Source organism: Vulpes vulpes, chromosome 12, assembly GCF_048418805.1.
Source record: "Vulpes vulpes isolate BD-2025 chromosome 12, VulVul3, whole genome shotgun sequence".
Classification (NCBI taxonomy): domain Eukaryota; kingdom Metazoa; phylum Chordata; class Mammalia; order Carnivora; family Canidae; genus Vulpes; species Vulpes vulpes.
This window is the reverse complement of record NC_132791.1, coordinates 132,116,554-132,131,776: the sequence shown is the minus strand read 5'-3', so window position 1 is coordinate 132,131,776 and position 15,223 is coordinate 132,116,554. Positions and strand designations below refer to the sequence as shown.

At 52.4% G+C, this 15,223-nt stretch overlaps 1 protein-coding gene across 6 annotated transcripts in view; it reads right to left on the bottom strand.

Annotated features, from left to right (window-relative positions):
- Positions 1-15,223, bottom strand: part of KIAA0753 (KIAA0753 ortholog) — a 44,810-nt gene that overhangs the window by 18,461 nt on the left and 11,126 nt on the right. For all 6 annotated transcript variants that reach the window (XR_003235958.2, XR_011995866.1, XM_072729982.1 and 3 more), the window contains exons 4-9: positions 13,866-13,972; positions 13,143-13,205; positions 12,547-12,762; positions 10,867-11,077; positions 2,313-2,536; positions 8-174 (exon numbers count right to left, since the gene is read on the bottom strand). Coding sequence is in view for 4 of the 6 variants with exons in the window: in XM_072729982.1 (XP_072586083.1) it covers positions 8-174; positions 2,313-2,536; positions 10,867-11,077; positions 12,547-12,762; positions 13,143-13,205; positions 13,866-13,972 (988 nt within the window). In the remaining 2 variants the exon portion in view is untranslated. The remainder of the gene's footprint in view (positions 1-7; positions 175-2,312; positions 2,537-10,866; positions 11,078-12,546; positions 12,763-13,142; positions 13,206-13,865; positions 13,973-15,223) is intronic.

The following is a 15,223-nucleotide window of genomic DNA, read 5'->3' as shown; positions in this document are numbered from 1 at the left end:
CACCTACCACTTAGGAGATGCCGGTGGGGATGTGGGATTCGGAGGCACCCACGGGGCTCTGTGCTCCCTCATGGGCTGCTGGCTCACTTTCAGTCTGGATGACACTGTCGTGCGTTGCAAGCGGCTTCTGCTCTGCGATGCAGGGGGTCTACTTCTCTCGGCTCTGTGGGGGCCCTGAAAGACAGAAACGGACTCAAAGGAGCTCATTTTAACCTCTGGTGGACAGAAGCTTTGGGGTCCCCACGCTGTACCAGGACCCTGTGTGGAAATCACTGAGGCAGAAACCTGGGGGTGGGCGCACCTCACACAAGGAGCGCACTCACACACAAGGAGCACCTCACACAAGGAATGCATTCACACAAGGGGCACACTCACACACAGAACACACCTCACACACGAAGTGCACTCACACATGGAACGCATCTCACACATGGAGTGCACTCGCACACGGAACGTGCCTCACACAAGGAACACATTCACACAAGGAGCACACTCACACACGGAACGCACCTCACACAGAGTGCACTCACACACGGAAAGCACCTCACACGAGGCACACACTCACACAAGGAGCACACTCCACACTGAACACATCTCACACACGGAACGCACCTTATACAAGGAGCACACTCACACATGGAATGTATCTCACACATGGGAATGCACATACACGGAACGCACCTCACAGTGTACTCACACATGGAATGCACCTCACACATGGAGTGCAGGCACACATGGAACGTACCTCACAGAGTGTACTCACACACGGAAAGCACTTCACACAAGGAGCACACTCCATACGGAATGCACTTCACAGAGTGCACTTGCACATGGAATGCATCTCACACACGGAGTGCGCCTCACACAAGGAACACACTCACACATGGATTGTACCTCACACACAGAGTACACTCACCCAGAGTGCACTCATGCACGGAACGTAGCTCACACAAGGAGTGCACTCACCCAAGGAGCACATTCATACATGGAACACACCTCACACACGGAGTGCACCTCACACATGGAGTGCACTCACACACAGAACGTACCTCATACAGAGTGTACTCACACATGGAAAGCAGCTCACAAGGAGCACATGCACACATGGAAAACACCTCACACACGGAACGCACCTACTCACACACAGAAAGCACCTCACGCAAGGGGCACACTCACACATGGAACACACCTCACACACAGAACACACCTCATACACAGAGTGTACTCACACACAGAACGCACCTCACACATGGAGCACACCACACCTATGAGTGCACTCACACACAGAATGCACTCACATACCTTACTCAGAGTGCACTCACACAGTGCACCTCATACACGGAGCATGCCCATACACGGAGCGCACTCACACTGAGTGTACACACCATATTCCCTCCCGGGCCAGGGGCGGTGTGGGGTGAGGACTGAAGCTGGACACCCTGCATTTGCCATCTTTATGTATATATATACACATACATATATATATATAAAATAATATATACATGTATACATGTAACTATGCTTTTATATGTTTTACATATATGTATTTTATACATATGTATGTTTTTTCCTAAGCAAAGAAAAAAAAGAGATAAATTTCATGACATTCTCATCTGCAGAAGAGGAGCTAGTTTCTTCCTGTGTTTCTAGAATACTCCGTGATCTCATGGAGGAGAAGCATGGGGCTATCTGGCCAAGAGCACCCATGACACTGGGAAGGGCCGGTCCTCACTGCCGATGGCACCCCCAAGGAGCTGCCCGGGATGGAAACAGACCTGATCCAAGCAGGACCCATCAGTCCCTGGTGACAAGGGTCCAGCACCATCCCCAGGGCCACCTGCCGAGACTCGTGTGGCTGTGGAAGCCCACACACGGCCTGTCCAGTGGCAGTAACTCCATCAGGGCTTTAGCTCAGGAGGCGTCCTCCGGCCTGTTCACCACTTAGCTACACTTAAGACCTGAGGTAGCTTCAAGCCAGCTGGCTCCACACAGCAGGTGCTGACCTTAGGCTGCCTTTGTGCCACGTCGCTTGGTGATGTGTCAGGACCTACCTTCAGTGGGAAGCGAATCTCTGTCCCCTCCCAGTTCACATCTTCCAAAGCAGAAGCAGAAGAAACTGAATTTTCAAATAACCTGCCCAGTCATGACCTTGGTATCAATTTGGGTCTCAGCAAACCAGGACAAGAGAGAATGCCCGGTCTGGGAGCAGCATTAGAAACTGTTATTTTTTGTTAAAAAAGCAAAAACTACCCGGAGCCACCACCAAGCAGCCACTGAGCATGGACATGGCCATGGAGGGGGCCGCCCCATACCTGTGGCAGCCTCACCGGCACCTGGGCCTCCTTCTTTCCGAGCGCTGTGCTCCCGGCCACGGGCCTCACTACCGCTGCTCTGGCCCTCGCCAGGACCAGTGGCTCTGCCAAGAGGCTGGCACTGGGGTCTGGAGCAGGCAGCGCTTCTTCCAGAAGGATCTCTGCATCCATTGCATCCTCCGAGCTCTGGGTCGCTGCAGGCACTGCCCCAAAGAGACACTTCTCTGTAGGACATTTCAGAAAGACAAACAGAGGGAAATGCTACTCAAGTGGGTGACAAGGATTTCTAGCCTGCAGACATCCCGCCCAGCACATAAACACCGAGGCGCGCTGCTGCCAGAGTCATTGATTGCCCTGTGACTCTCACATGGACCCACACACAGAAACCCAGGGGCTGTGGCTAACATTGGGGCTTACTGCCCACGCGTGCTCCTTCCCGGCCCCTCGGCCCAGCCCTGCCTGCCCCTCCTGCTGTCCTGCTAGCTCCCAGGGGAGACCCGCGACTATAGTATCAGCATCTCCTGACCGACCCCTTCGTTGTCCCTGGTCACCCCACCTGGCTACCAGATGTGTTTTTCCTACGATGTAAGCATTTAAGTGTCACTTCTCATAACTTGCACTGGCCCCCAATCTGATACAGAACGCACTCTGAGCTCCATCTGTGATGTTCATCTTGCAACAGGAAAAGAAATAAAACATCTGTATTTGAAGATGAGACGATATTTTCTACATAGAAAATCCCAGGCAATCTACACATAAGTTAAATGAGAAAGAGGGTTTCTGGATAAAAGAAAAATATACGAAAGTTAGTATCATTCTCATGTATCAAATATAAAAGAAAATATAAGAGAAAATTATCCTGTTAGCATTGGCAACAAAAACTATAAGACACTTAAAAACAAATCTAAGAAAAGATGTATAAGACTCACAGAAAATGTTCAAAGGCATTTTAAAGGACATGAAGGAAGATCTGAGTAAGTTGTTTTCATGAATGGAAAGAACACGGTGACAGTTGTCAGTCCTCTCCCAAGTAGCCTATCCTTTCAAATTCAAATTCAATTAAAATCTAAGCAGATGGGATCCCTGGGTGGCGCAGCGGTTTAGCGCCTGCCTTTGGCCCAGGGCGCGATCCTGGAGACCCGGGATCGAATCCCACATCAGGCTCCCGGTGCATGGAGCCTGCTTCTTCCTCTGCCTGTGTCTCTGCCTCTCTCTCTCTCTCTCTCTCTCTCTCTCTGTGACTATCATAAATAAAAAGAAAATTAAAAAAAAAAAATCTAAGCAGATGTTTTTGTGGATCAAAATAGGCTAGTCCCAATGTTCTTCATAAGACTACAAGTACCATGCCAGCCCAGATGGTTCCGGAGAAGCACAACCAGGCAGGGGTGCGTGGGGATGGACCCCCAGAGGTCCCCATGCCTGGTGAAGTGCAGGGCATGGCACACAGCACAACGCAGAGTGCCCAGCATCCATGGGGACAAAACAAACACGGGCCTCGCCCTACGCTCAGGATTGCTCATGTTTAAATTAAATGAAGACATAAATGTGACAGGAAAACTTTAAAGGTTTCAGAAAAAAGTACAGGAGATAGGATGAAGATGTTGGGGTGCAGGAGCCATTCTTAAGAACATCCCCAATACACCTGAATTAACTACAGCAGCTGCAACTTCCTCAGGACAAGAAGGTGTAGTAAACTCAACAGAAAGGCCAGAGTCTGAAGTAGGGGTCTGTGATGCATGCAACGGACATGTGGTTAATATCTAGGAGATAGTAAAAACATCTAGAAATCTCTAAGAAAAATGAATAATCTAACAGAAAAACAGGCAAAGGATACAAATAGACAATTCAGAGAGAATCTGAAGTGTCAATAAAAACATGAGATGGTCCCCAGTTATCAGAAAAATCCAAACTGAAACAACAAAGTACCGTTTCACATCTGAGACTGGGGGAGAGGCTTAAGGTGACAATCCCAAGGCGATCCCAGGGATGACAGGGGCGAGGATGGACAATGGTGCCCAGAGAGCACGGAGGGAGCACCAAGGGAGCACTGACAGGAACACTGGGGTAGCATTGAGGGGAGCACTGGGGAAACACCGGGGGCTGCAGGCGTGAACCAGCCCAGAATGCAGGGCAACTCGGGAGCTCTAATGAAGCCTGAGGCTTGTCCACACTGCAGCCTCATCCCTGGGCCCATACTTGGCCTAGAAAGGCTCCCATCCTGTCGGTGTTTACACAGCCAAACTCGTGCCCATGAGCACACGCTGACAGCCCCAGCGCTCCCACAGGGAAACTATGCAGCCGTGAATCTCCTGAGTCAGAGCTCACGCATCAGCACGGACGAGCCTGAGGAGCTGACTGCAGAAGGATGATGCGGGTGCCAGGTCCAGATGGCAGCAAACAACAGCGCATCTACAGATGGATACCCAGCGGCACCGGCAGGCAGGCCCACCCGATAATCAACACAGGAGGACCTTAGGGGAGGGAGGGAGGGGACAGGAAACATGAAAGGGTTGGGGGGTGCCCAGCTGGCTCAGGGGAGCCACGCTGGATCCCGGGTCGTGAGTTCGAGTCCCACATGGGCGTAGAGTTTACTTAAAAACAACAAAAAAAAGAAGAGCCGAATTGCACCTGTTCTATTTTACGTCTAAAAACAAAATACAGGGATCCCTGGGGGGCTCAGTGGCTGGGTGTCTGCCTTCAGCCCAGGGCGTGATCCTGGAGTCCGGGCATCAAGTCCCATATCAGGCTCCCTGCATGGAGCCTGTTTCTCCCTGGGCCTGTGTCTCTGCCTCTCTGTGTGTGTCTCTCATGAATAAATAAATAAAATCTTTAAAAAATAAATAAAAATTCAAAAAACACTAAAGCAAATAAAGCAAAAAAGTTAAAATCTCTTAAGCCTGGAGAGTACACAAGTATCTGTAATTTTCATTCTTTTTTTGTATGTTCTAAATATTTCATGCTATGAGGAAAACTGCATTCAGACTCCTGCCAGCATCAGGGCCCGGACCTCCAACCTGGTACCTCTCTGAGCCAGAGGCAGCTGCACAGCCAGAAACCTAACATGGGCAGAAGGAACATGACCGCGGGCCAGGACCGGTTAACACACCGCGACTAGAGCCCAAACCTGACCTGCAGGTCCTGAAGCCTGTTTTGGGTTTGCAGGAACCAGCTGCCAAGGCAGGAGATGGGGCCGCACAGCCTGAGGGCCTGGCTGATGGCGGGACATTGCCACCACCCTTCCCTGACCAGCTGTACAGACACACCGCAAGAACATTCCAGAAGCTGCTGAAGAACCGCACCGGCCAACAATTACGTCAGCCACGAGATCAAGTTGGGTCATCACAAATATCCTGGAGAGGGCAGCCAGGGGGAGGAGACCGCAGGACATGCACGTGGGGGACCAGGTTGCAAGAGCCGCGGCACAGACGTGGAGGGGGGATCCTGCACCCAGGCTGCGAGGACACGGGAAACATTAACCAAACAAATAAAGGTAAGAGCCCCGCCCCCCCCAGCCAAATGACAAACACCCTGAACTTGCAAAGTGGTTTCGCCCGCTCCTCAGTCCACAGGAGCCCAGACAATGCTGAGCAGCACAGTCCTGTCTCGGGCCAGCATCCACACTCGCACCCATGCCCTCCCACGGTGCCCATGGAACCCATGGCGGGCAGGCCAAACCTAGAGGCAGACCACTGGGTGGACGCATCTTGACCTTGGGTCCTCCACCATCAGGGAGGCTGCAACAACTAGCAGAAACACCTGCCACGGATGCCAGCCTGCTTACTTCCACGATACAACAGCTTTAGGATTTGAAAAGTGACAGAATTCATTCTCAAGTGGCCACCAGAGATCAGTTTCCTCAGCTACAAGGTGCCTGACACAATCCAACGTCCCCTTGTCATCTGACTGTCCTCAGGAACCAAACACACCCGCATTTTTACAGCACTTGGTGACTATCCAGAGCGCCACTGACACCTGAGCCCACCATGGGACAAGGACAAGGATCCACACCCCATGATGACGCAGTGCCGCTCAGACACAGAACATCCTCGGCTGCGGTCACAGTGCGGTCGTGTGGCTGCTCCCCTGGGCGCTGCTCTCCTGGGCAGTCCACAGTCCAGTGCACAGGCTGTGCCCCCAAGGACCGTGAGCCCTCAACACCCAGAACCGAAGACACCGTGGCCTACCACTCGGAGGCCTCTTCTTCCTGATGCGCTGCCCCCGATCACTGGATCAGGGACACGGCAGGTGCCCCAAGGGACAGGAGGCTAACTCCAGGCAAGGGGAAGGCACTGTCCCGGCTCTACTGCCCACCGTGAGGGCAACGGGGAACCACAGCCAGCACACGGGGTTGTGACCTCCACGGCAGAGGTGGCACCTCAGCATCGGTGGCAGGGACAGACCGGGCCTGATTACTAACTTTCAACTCAACAGAGGAAACAGCAAAACATGAGACCTTGATATACATAGTAAAGCACAGCACAGAAAGCCCTGGCCAAGGAGACCCATGAACGAGGTTCAAAGTTCAGGTGCGTCCTTAGTCCCAAGGAACCTGAGTGGGAGAAACATAACCTCTCAGCCGAGGGAAGAACACCCACTGCCAGCTCTTCACAGAAGCTCCCAGAAGGTCAGCAGAGCGTGAAGCCCAGGGTGGGAATGCAGATCAAGGCAAGTGTCACACAGGCTCAGCAGACCTGACTCCGTGGTGCCCAGCAACAGCATCACAGAGAACTGCCAGGAACAGGCCACAGCCAGACCTCTGGGCAGCTCACAGCACAAGCTCAGGGCCACGATGCAGAAATCCCAGGAGACATGCGCACACCATCATGTCAGCCTGCTGCCGATTCCATAACTCAAACCAGAGCACGATAGGAGGAAAAGCAACAGGAGCTGGAAACGAACCCATGGTTCCCCACAGACAGTACGACCATGCACACAGTGGAGCCACTGGCATAAGACGACGCCTAGAGCCAGTCAGACATCTGTGCGAGTGGCGCACGTCTTAGAGGATGTCATGTGCAAGAGCTCTGAGCACGGCCCCACAGAGGAACGAGCTGAGGGGAAGAGGAACCAGCATTAATGCACGTAGTCTGCACCTACAAGAGGACGTATGGTCAGCCCCTGCATACGGCGACACCTGGCATTGGAGATGTCAGCTCCTCGTCACGACCCACCATGTCGTCTGTCGTCTCGGGGGTGGGTGGGGGCTGCTGGTGGGAATCACATCCTGATCCTAAAATTTCTGTGGACGTGCCAAGCGTCAAGGTCAACAAAGGCATTCTGGAAGAACCAGGGGCCAAGCGTCCCGGTCAAGAGTCAGATTAACGACGGCACATGCACCCCGGCCCAGCCGAGACCAGCAGCAGAGAACCTGGGCCTGGAAACTGACCCCAATTGCGGACACGCCATGTACGGCGGGAGCAGCACACGTTGTCAGTTTGGGGAAATAATCATCATTTCAGATGCAAGTCCTCAAGGAAACACACGGGAGCACGTTTTACTAACTTTGGCACTGGGAAAGGCTTAAACCGGACATAAGGAGAGACGCAGGGACACTTCTGGGAAAAGATGGTGATGTGGGACATGGTGAAACCACCCCTCTGCTTCCCTGGAGATCCCATGGCAACATCTAACCAGTGCCATCTCACTTGACGGTTTCCAGCATACACACTGACTAGGTCCACACGCACAAAACCCCCCCAAAAGAAGAACTGCTAACCAATTTTAAAAAAAGAGAGAGGAAGGAAAAAAAGAAGGACAAGGAGGAGAATGTGAAAGAGGTGGGCGAGAGGGCAGGAGACTGGAGCGAGCACTTTCCAAAAGGTGGCAAGTACTGGCCTATAAACACCTGCAAATACTCACCCCGTTACACAAGCACAGACGTGAAAGGAAGCCAGAGCAACAATCGGGGCACCTGGGCGGCCCCTCAGGTAAGCATCCGACCCGTGGTTCCGACTCAGGTAATGGCCTCAGAGTCGCGGGATCCAACCCCATGTTGTATCCATGCTCAGTGCAGTCTTCCTGGATTCCCTACCCTCCCCCTGCTCCCTCCTGCCTCCTCTCGCTCTCTCTAAAGTAAATAAATGAATCTTAAAAAAAAAAAAAAAAAAAAAAAAACTAACCAGAATGATAGTTTACACACTGAGCAGGCAGCCAAACTCACTAAGACTGGTAACAGCAAGTGCCAGCAAGGATGTGTGGCGGAGGCTCACGTCCGCTGCTGGTCGGCATCTAACCGGTCAGACCACTTCGAAAAGTCTGTACTTGCTACAGCTGAACAAACGCATCCACTACGACCCGACTCATGCCGGCCAGAGACACGGTGAAAACCGAGGCTTTGTCTGCCATCACCCCAAAGCGGGAAAAACCCGCTCATGAAGATGCCAGAACCGGTGTAGGTTCACACAGTGGAATGCGGCAATGAACGGCTCCACAAACACACCTCCCACAGAACAGGAGGTGAAAGTGGCCAGTCCCAATGTGGTACATCACATGCAATTCTAGTTTTATAAAGCTTAGTAAAGTCTTAAATCTGGCAAAAACCAAAGTACGGCATAAACAATCAGAATAACCATTAATCTGGGGACGGAGGTGAGGCAGGGAGATGCGAAGAGGGGATTTCTGGGAGCTTCTAATGCTCTACCTCTCGACCTATGTAGTGGTTTCACAGATGTCATCTTCTGATGACAGCCTGAGCTCTCAACTTACATTGTGCACACTTTCCACCTCTATGTTCTACTCCAGCTGAAAAAGGAATGTTAGGGCAGCTCAGGTGGCTCAGTGGTTTAGCGCCACCTTCGGCCCAGGGTGTGATCCTGGAGTCACAGGGATGGAGTCCCACATCGGGCTCCCTGCAGGGAGCCTGCTTCTCCCTCCGCATGTGTCTCTGCCTCTCTCTCTTTCTCATGAATAAATAAATAACATCTTTTTTTAAAAAATGAAAAAGGAACATTAGGTTACTGGATTCATCCACCCCAACACCACTGGCAGATTAAAAGTCCAATATTAAAATCTTAAAAACAATTTCAAGTCACTGTCAACACACATCTCCATTACTTTAACAAAAAAGAAAGGAAAAAGCAGATGAAAAGAAAATCTAAAAAATTAGGAGACGACATAAGAACATTTCCGACTCTGCACTCGGATATGCCCCCTCCCAAGAGCAGGTGTTGCATATAAACGGATCTATTACATCTGGTGGGAGTGATGCCCTCACTACAGCTGTCGGCCAGTGTTACTCTGAACCACATCAGTAAAAAAGAAAGAAAAAAGAAAAGGTACAGAACTGCAAAGAGAGAAGAACTTATTCGTGGGTGATCTCATCTACCTGGAAAAACACAAGAACAAACAAAATCTCATTATTTCATCAAATCCAAAACACCAAGACCTATCGTTATTTATACACCAACAAGAGATTTTAAAATACTGCCAATTAAATGTAAGATCTCAGCAACGTAGCAGCTCACCCCAGTCTCAGAACCAAGGGAAGGACTGTGGGCACCGTCTGGGATCTGGGCCAGGACCATGACTACACTGGAAGGAGGTCTAACCCACTGCCACACGTGATAAATAGAAGATCCCCTTCGAGCCGCAATGAAAACCATGACATGAGAAACATGGAGCAGAACCAGACCGGGGATCTAGGGGTCCCTAGTATCTGAGAGTCAGGAATTCTATGCCGAGTGCTGTCCCTTCACCTGCAGGGGGAAACAGCACGGGACCACGGTGGGCACAGTGCGGTCCCCCCACCCTCCCCAGTCCAGCCTGTGAACTCAGGAGGCCTGGCTCACCCCCATCGCGCCTGACCCGGAACCTGACGAACTCCTTCTAAATTCCTCTGAAGATCAGCAATCGCCATCAGCAGAAGTTTGAAAAAGAAGAACAAAGAGAACAGCAACCTCCTGAAACAGAACCTGATTCCACGGGCTTCACAAGTGTCTTAACTCTCAGTAAAAAATCTTTATACACTCAAGTACAACGTTAAGAGGAAACCATAGGGATCTGCCCATGGTTTCTGGAGCAAATGACGAAATACCTGCAATAAACGCAGATGTGGAAGAGGTCCAGAGTGCAGGGGGAGCCCAAACACCCATGAGGGTACGGGGAGAAGACAGGGGGCACGGGAGCGGAGGACTATTTAAACATACAGCGGCCAACCCTCCAGTTCTGGGGGAACAAGAGATTACCTACTCCCCATGCCAGGGAAACACACATGCCCGTTTATCTGTGTGTGCCCCTGTGTGTGCTCCTGTGTGTCTGCCTGTGCACCCGGTGCTGACATCTACATACAGAACCTTCAGAGGCAGAGTTCTAACCACCAGCCCTTGAGGAAATCTCCCCTGGGTGACCTCAACACCATGACGGGGGAAGAAAGAACCTGACATCACCCACCCTCCTCTGTAGGGGACCCTCCACCCTCCCGCCCCAGGACACATTTTGGTTGCCACTGGCTTCTCTGGACTCCAGTGCACCTGCTATGGGTTGGGCTTAGGCCCTGCCTCCTCAGTGCAGCAAACGTGAGAACCCAGCTCCTGCCTCGGACCATCCAGGTACCTACCAGCGGAGAGCTTCCTGGTGCCGGAAGACCTCGTGGCTTCCTGTGGAAGTGTCTCCTTCGCCACGAGGGGCCTCCTCTGGCTCTGTGGCGAAGGGCTGTGCCGTCTCTCCGAGGCCCCGTGGCTGCCCACGGGAAACTTGCGCCGCAGGTCCATTGAACATGTCTTTACCTTCTTTGGCGACAGCTTCTTTTCCAGGAGGGATTCCAGAGCCTGCACGAAACCCAGAAACCAGGCCCCACGTGAATATGTGGTCACACAGCTGCGTCATCCAACAGCCAGCGGTGTGTCATTCAGCCTGAAAACCTTATTTAGGGCATCTACCCACTGAACGGGAATCCTGCACACTTTGTCCTGCAGCCCGCTCACTGAAGCCAGGGGCACGGAGATCATGAGCAGAAGTACTTTACAGGCATCCAAATCCACCGCATGTTATAACTCACACGGTCTTCGGAACCTGATCCCATGGGCTTCACAAGCATCTTAACTCTCAATAAAAAAAAATCTCATAAGCTCAAGCACAAGGTTCACGTGTAGCATACGTCTCTAGGGCTGTGGTCAATTCCTCCCTGCCTGGCCCCTCACTCATCCGCGCACTGAGGGCCTGGCCTGCAGCCGCTCCACACTTGCTGAGGATGACTGAACGCGCCCGAGGGGCTCTCGGGGTGGCAGTGCAGCAGAAGGACGTCAAGCTGTGGGACAGGAAGCTCGTCAGCAGGACTCAAGGAGTGTCCCGGGTTACTGAGTGTTTTCCAAAGTGGGGCAGACAGACACGTGAAGAAGCGTCACATTCCGGGGCTCCTGCTCAGATCTGGGAAGGGACCAGAAGCCCCCGGGGCCTCCCCAGGACGGCGAAGACGCACCCTCTGAACAGATCCCCATGCCTAAAACGTGTCTGACAAGAAAGTTTAAAAAGCACTGCATGACCAGCCACGCTGTTGGAAGGTGTGCACCCCCACAGCTCTCCTGTGGTGAGTTCCCCATGCCTGGTGCCCCCGCAAACCACACCCATCAGGCCGGCGATACTCAAGGTGGAGGGGCCGTGGGGGCCACCAAGGCTGCTTAACGGTACAGTCACCCTGAGGTATCCCCCAGCGTACTGTCCTCCGGAGTCCCTGTGGATGGGTGGAGGGAGCCAACTCTGGGGAGGGAGCAATGGGAGAGTGTGAGGACAATGTGATGGCACCGCAGGGTGGCAGAAGGGCAGAGTGGGGCATCCTACTCTTGCCGTGTCGTCCAGGCCAGTACCTGCCGGCCCACAGCACAAAGCTACAAGCTGTCCTAAGTCTCCAAGCACCTCTTCCCAAAACTCCAGCTGGAGCACGCGCCCATCAAGGCGCTACCCGCAGAGGGTGCTGCTGCCTTCCTGTGAACCCTCACGGGCACGGCCAGGGAGTGGAGTATCCTGGCCAGCACCACATCTGCAGACCCGGCCAGGGGTCAACGCACATTCCATTCCCAAGCCGCCCTTCTCACATGACTTGACGTGCAGCGTTACAGACTAGACTACAAAAGCAGCAAGTGAAAAACAGAGCACTTCCTCCATCCTCCATGGAGCTCACATCACCAGGCAGCCACGCTGTCCTGTCTTCCTCACAGATCCCAGCGAAACCAGACAGCAAACATCACTTCCCTGCTTGGAAATAAGGCACGTTTAACGAAACCTGGCGTCCAGTTCGTACCTCAATTTGCCGCAAGATGTCCACAACCACGTCGGGCACAGAGGGGTCTGCGTCCAGCCTGGCGGAGCAGAGTGAGAGCTGGCGGATGAGGCTTCCCAGCTCCCTGCACCGCGCAGGGACGGGGTGCTCCCCGCGGTCAGTAAGCTGGGTGACCAGCACCTGTAAGGCCCGGATAGCTCCTCGGTGGGCAGCGGCCAGCCGTGACATCGCCCACGACTGGAAAGAACGGGGGCGGGGGGTCATTCCACAGTCAGAACTTCTGCACATGAACCCCCCATGGGCACTCGCAGCCTGTCTTCTTCCTGGACAGTGCTCCGCCATGAAACCGCCTCACGATGAGGGAATGCGAGTGCGTAACAGCTTTCTGGTGACAAATGGTCCTTCCCTCCCTCCCGCCCACTTCTCACACCAGCAGCAGCAGCAGAATCTACCTTCTGTTCCCTGGAGGGCGACCCCCCCCATTAAGAACGTTCACCGTGCACGTGCACCAGGGACACACATCCATGTGCCCTGAGCACATGGTGGAGCAGAGAACCCGCGCACACATCCCACAAACACCGCAAGGGCAGCTTATGACAAACTGAACCGCGTCCTACCTTCTTGGTGTGTCTGATCTTCTGTGGGCTCAACTTATCCAACTCCTCCTGGATCTCCTTCACCTGTGTGGTAAAGAGGAAAAAGTGGAGACTTCAGCCCCGTCCACTATCTTCTCCACAGGAAAGGACACAGCATGTCTTGTCCAAGCACAACACTATTTAAGTCAAGTCACCTGAAACAAGACCAGGCTGTCCCCTCATGCACCCAAAACAGTCCCCAACTTCAGGGTCAAGGTGGTGACAGAGCACAGCGTTCCCCAGGCATGCGAGGGCATGTTCCAGAACCACCTCCACGGCCACAGTGTGGAGCGAGGATGGAAACACCCCCCCACAAGAACACAGAGCTACAGCTAACGCAGGCACCTTCTTTGAGACAAAAATGTTGAGTTTTCAGTTCAAGCAACAAAGCTGACATGTGACTCAGGTGACGGGAAGTGAGTCAGAGGCCAACTCAGGAGGAGGCATCGCAGTTCAAATGCACATTTACAAGCATCTCTGCAACTAAAGAATGCGAGTCAGCCATGAAATGGGTCACAAACACCACAAAGGCAGACGACAGGAAGAAAAGAATCACCTGTGCTCGTGTTCAGGAAATGCAGCCTCATGAACACAAGACACATAGGACACAGTGGGCCGCGAGGCTGAGACAGGAGACACTGAGGTTCTGTGTGGTACCCACCCATACCGCTGCCCCGCCCCCACCCTTGGTCCCCACCCCCGTACCTGCTGCTGCAGCACATACAGCATCCGGGCAGAGCGCACAGCTTGCTCCTGCCTCCTGATGCGGACGCGCCGCTCCTCATCTGGATCCAAAGCTTCTTCCGTTCTATCTGAAAAGTGTTTCCCCAAAAGTGGATTAGGTGCCACATAATCACATGAAAAATTCAGTCATTGCAAGTCATAACACAGTGGAAGATCTCTAGTTTTATTTAAAAAAAAAATTGGGGCTCCCACAAAAAAAAACTTCCACGAGCCACGAAACGAGGAAGGAACAGGCCCATGTGTGGCTCACAGATGGAAGAGATGCAAGAACCTCAGGCTATGCTTCCACCATGGGTGGAGTCCCAGAACCAGTCCCCAGCAGTCGGCCTACACCACCAAGAAGCACCTTACCACTGAAATCCATATATCTCAAAGGTTTTATTTATTTATTTGACAGAGAGAGCGAGCATGAGCGGGGGGAGCCACCAAAGGAGAAGCAGATGCTCCGCAGAGCAGGGAGCCCGACAAGGGACTCCACCCCATGACCCCAAGATCATGACCTGAGGCGCAGGCAGATGCTTCACCGACAAAGCCATCCAGATGCCCCTAAAATTCTTTATATTGAGCCAAAACCTGTAATGCTCTCTATTTTTTCAAAAACCCTTTACTGGCCTATTTTATATTCTGGGAGGTTTCTTTGATACTTTATCTTGAATCCAAAAGAGTAATTCTTTCTTACACATTAAGACTGCTTGAGTGTGCAAAGCCTTCCTATGTCTGCCAGGAAGCACACGCATGTATACATGGGTGCTCCACGTTTTCAAAACACGCAAAGAAATTGTTTCTGGGAGAGTCTGAGGGGCGCGCGGGCATCCATTCCTGGGGGAGTGGTTTTCAAATACCTTTATCCAAAACAAGCTCCTACATAAAACCCCAGAATGCAAGTCAGACAAAAGCCATGTTTTGTTAATGCAAGTATATTTTATGATTCAAATACTTAATATTTACTCATTTAGAGGCCAAATGATGAAAAGAATTTTGAGAAAAGCAAAACTCTGAAATCTGAGTTGTGGCTACACACACCCCCTCATGGGCGCCCACAAACCACACAGCTTCTGTCTCGCTGGGGCTGCACGGCATTGACACACTCTGGCGCCACACACGTGGGTCATGTGGGATGCTGGCTCGGGCAGGGTTCCACTAAGGACCCTGCTGGTGGTTCTGCGACGAGCCATCTACAGAGCAGCACCTGAGAGCGCAGGGGCACGTCCGCAGAGGGGCCACAGCAAAGTGCCCGGCGCTATGGTGGTGGGTTTGCAACGTTTCTGCTATAGGTTAGAAGTATGGATTTCTGACAAAACGAAATTTTAAACTAAAAA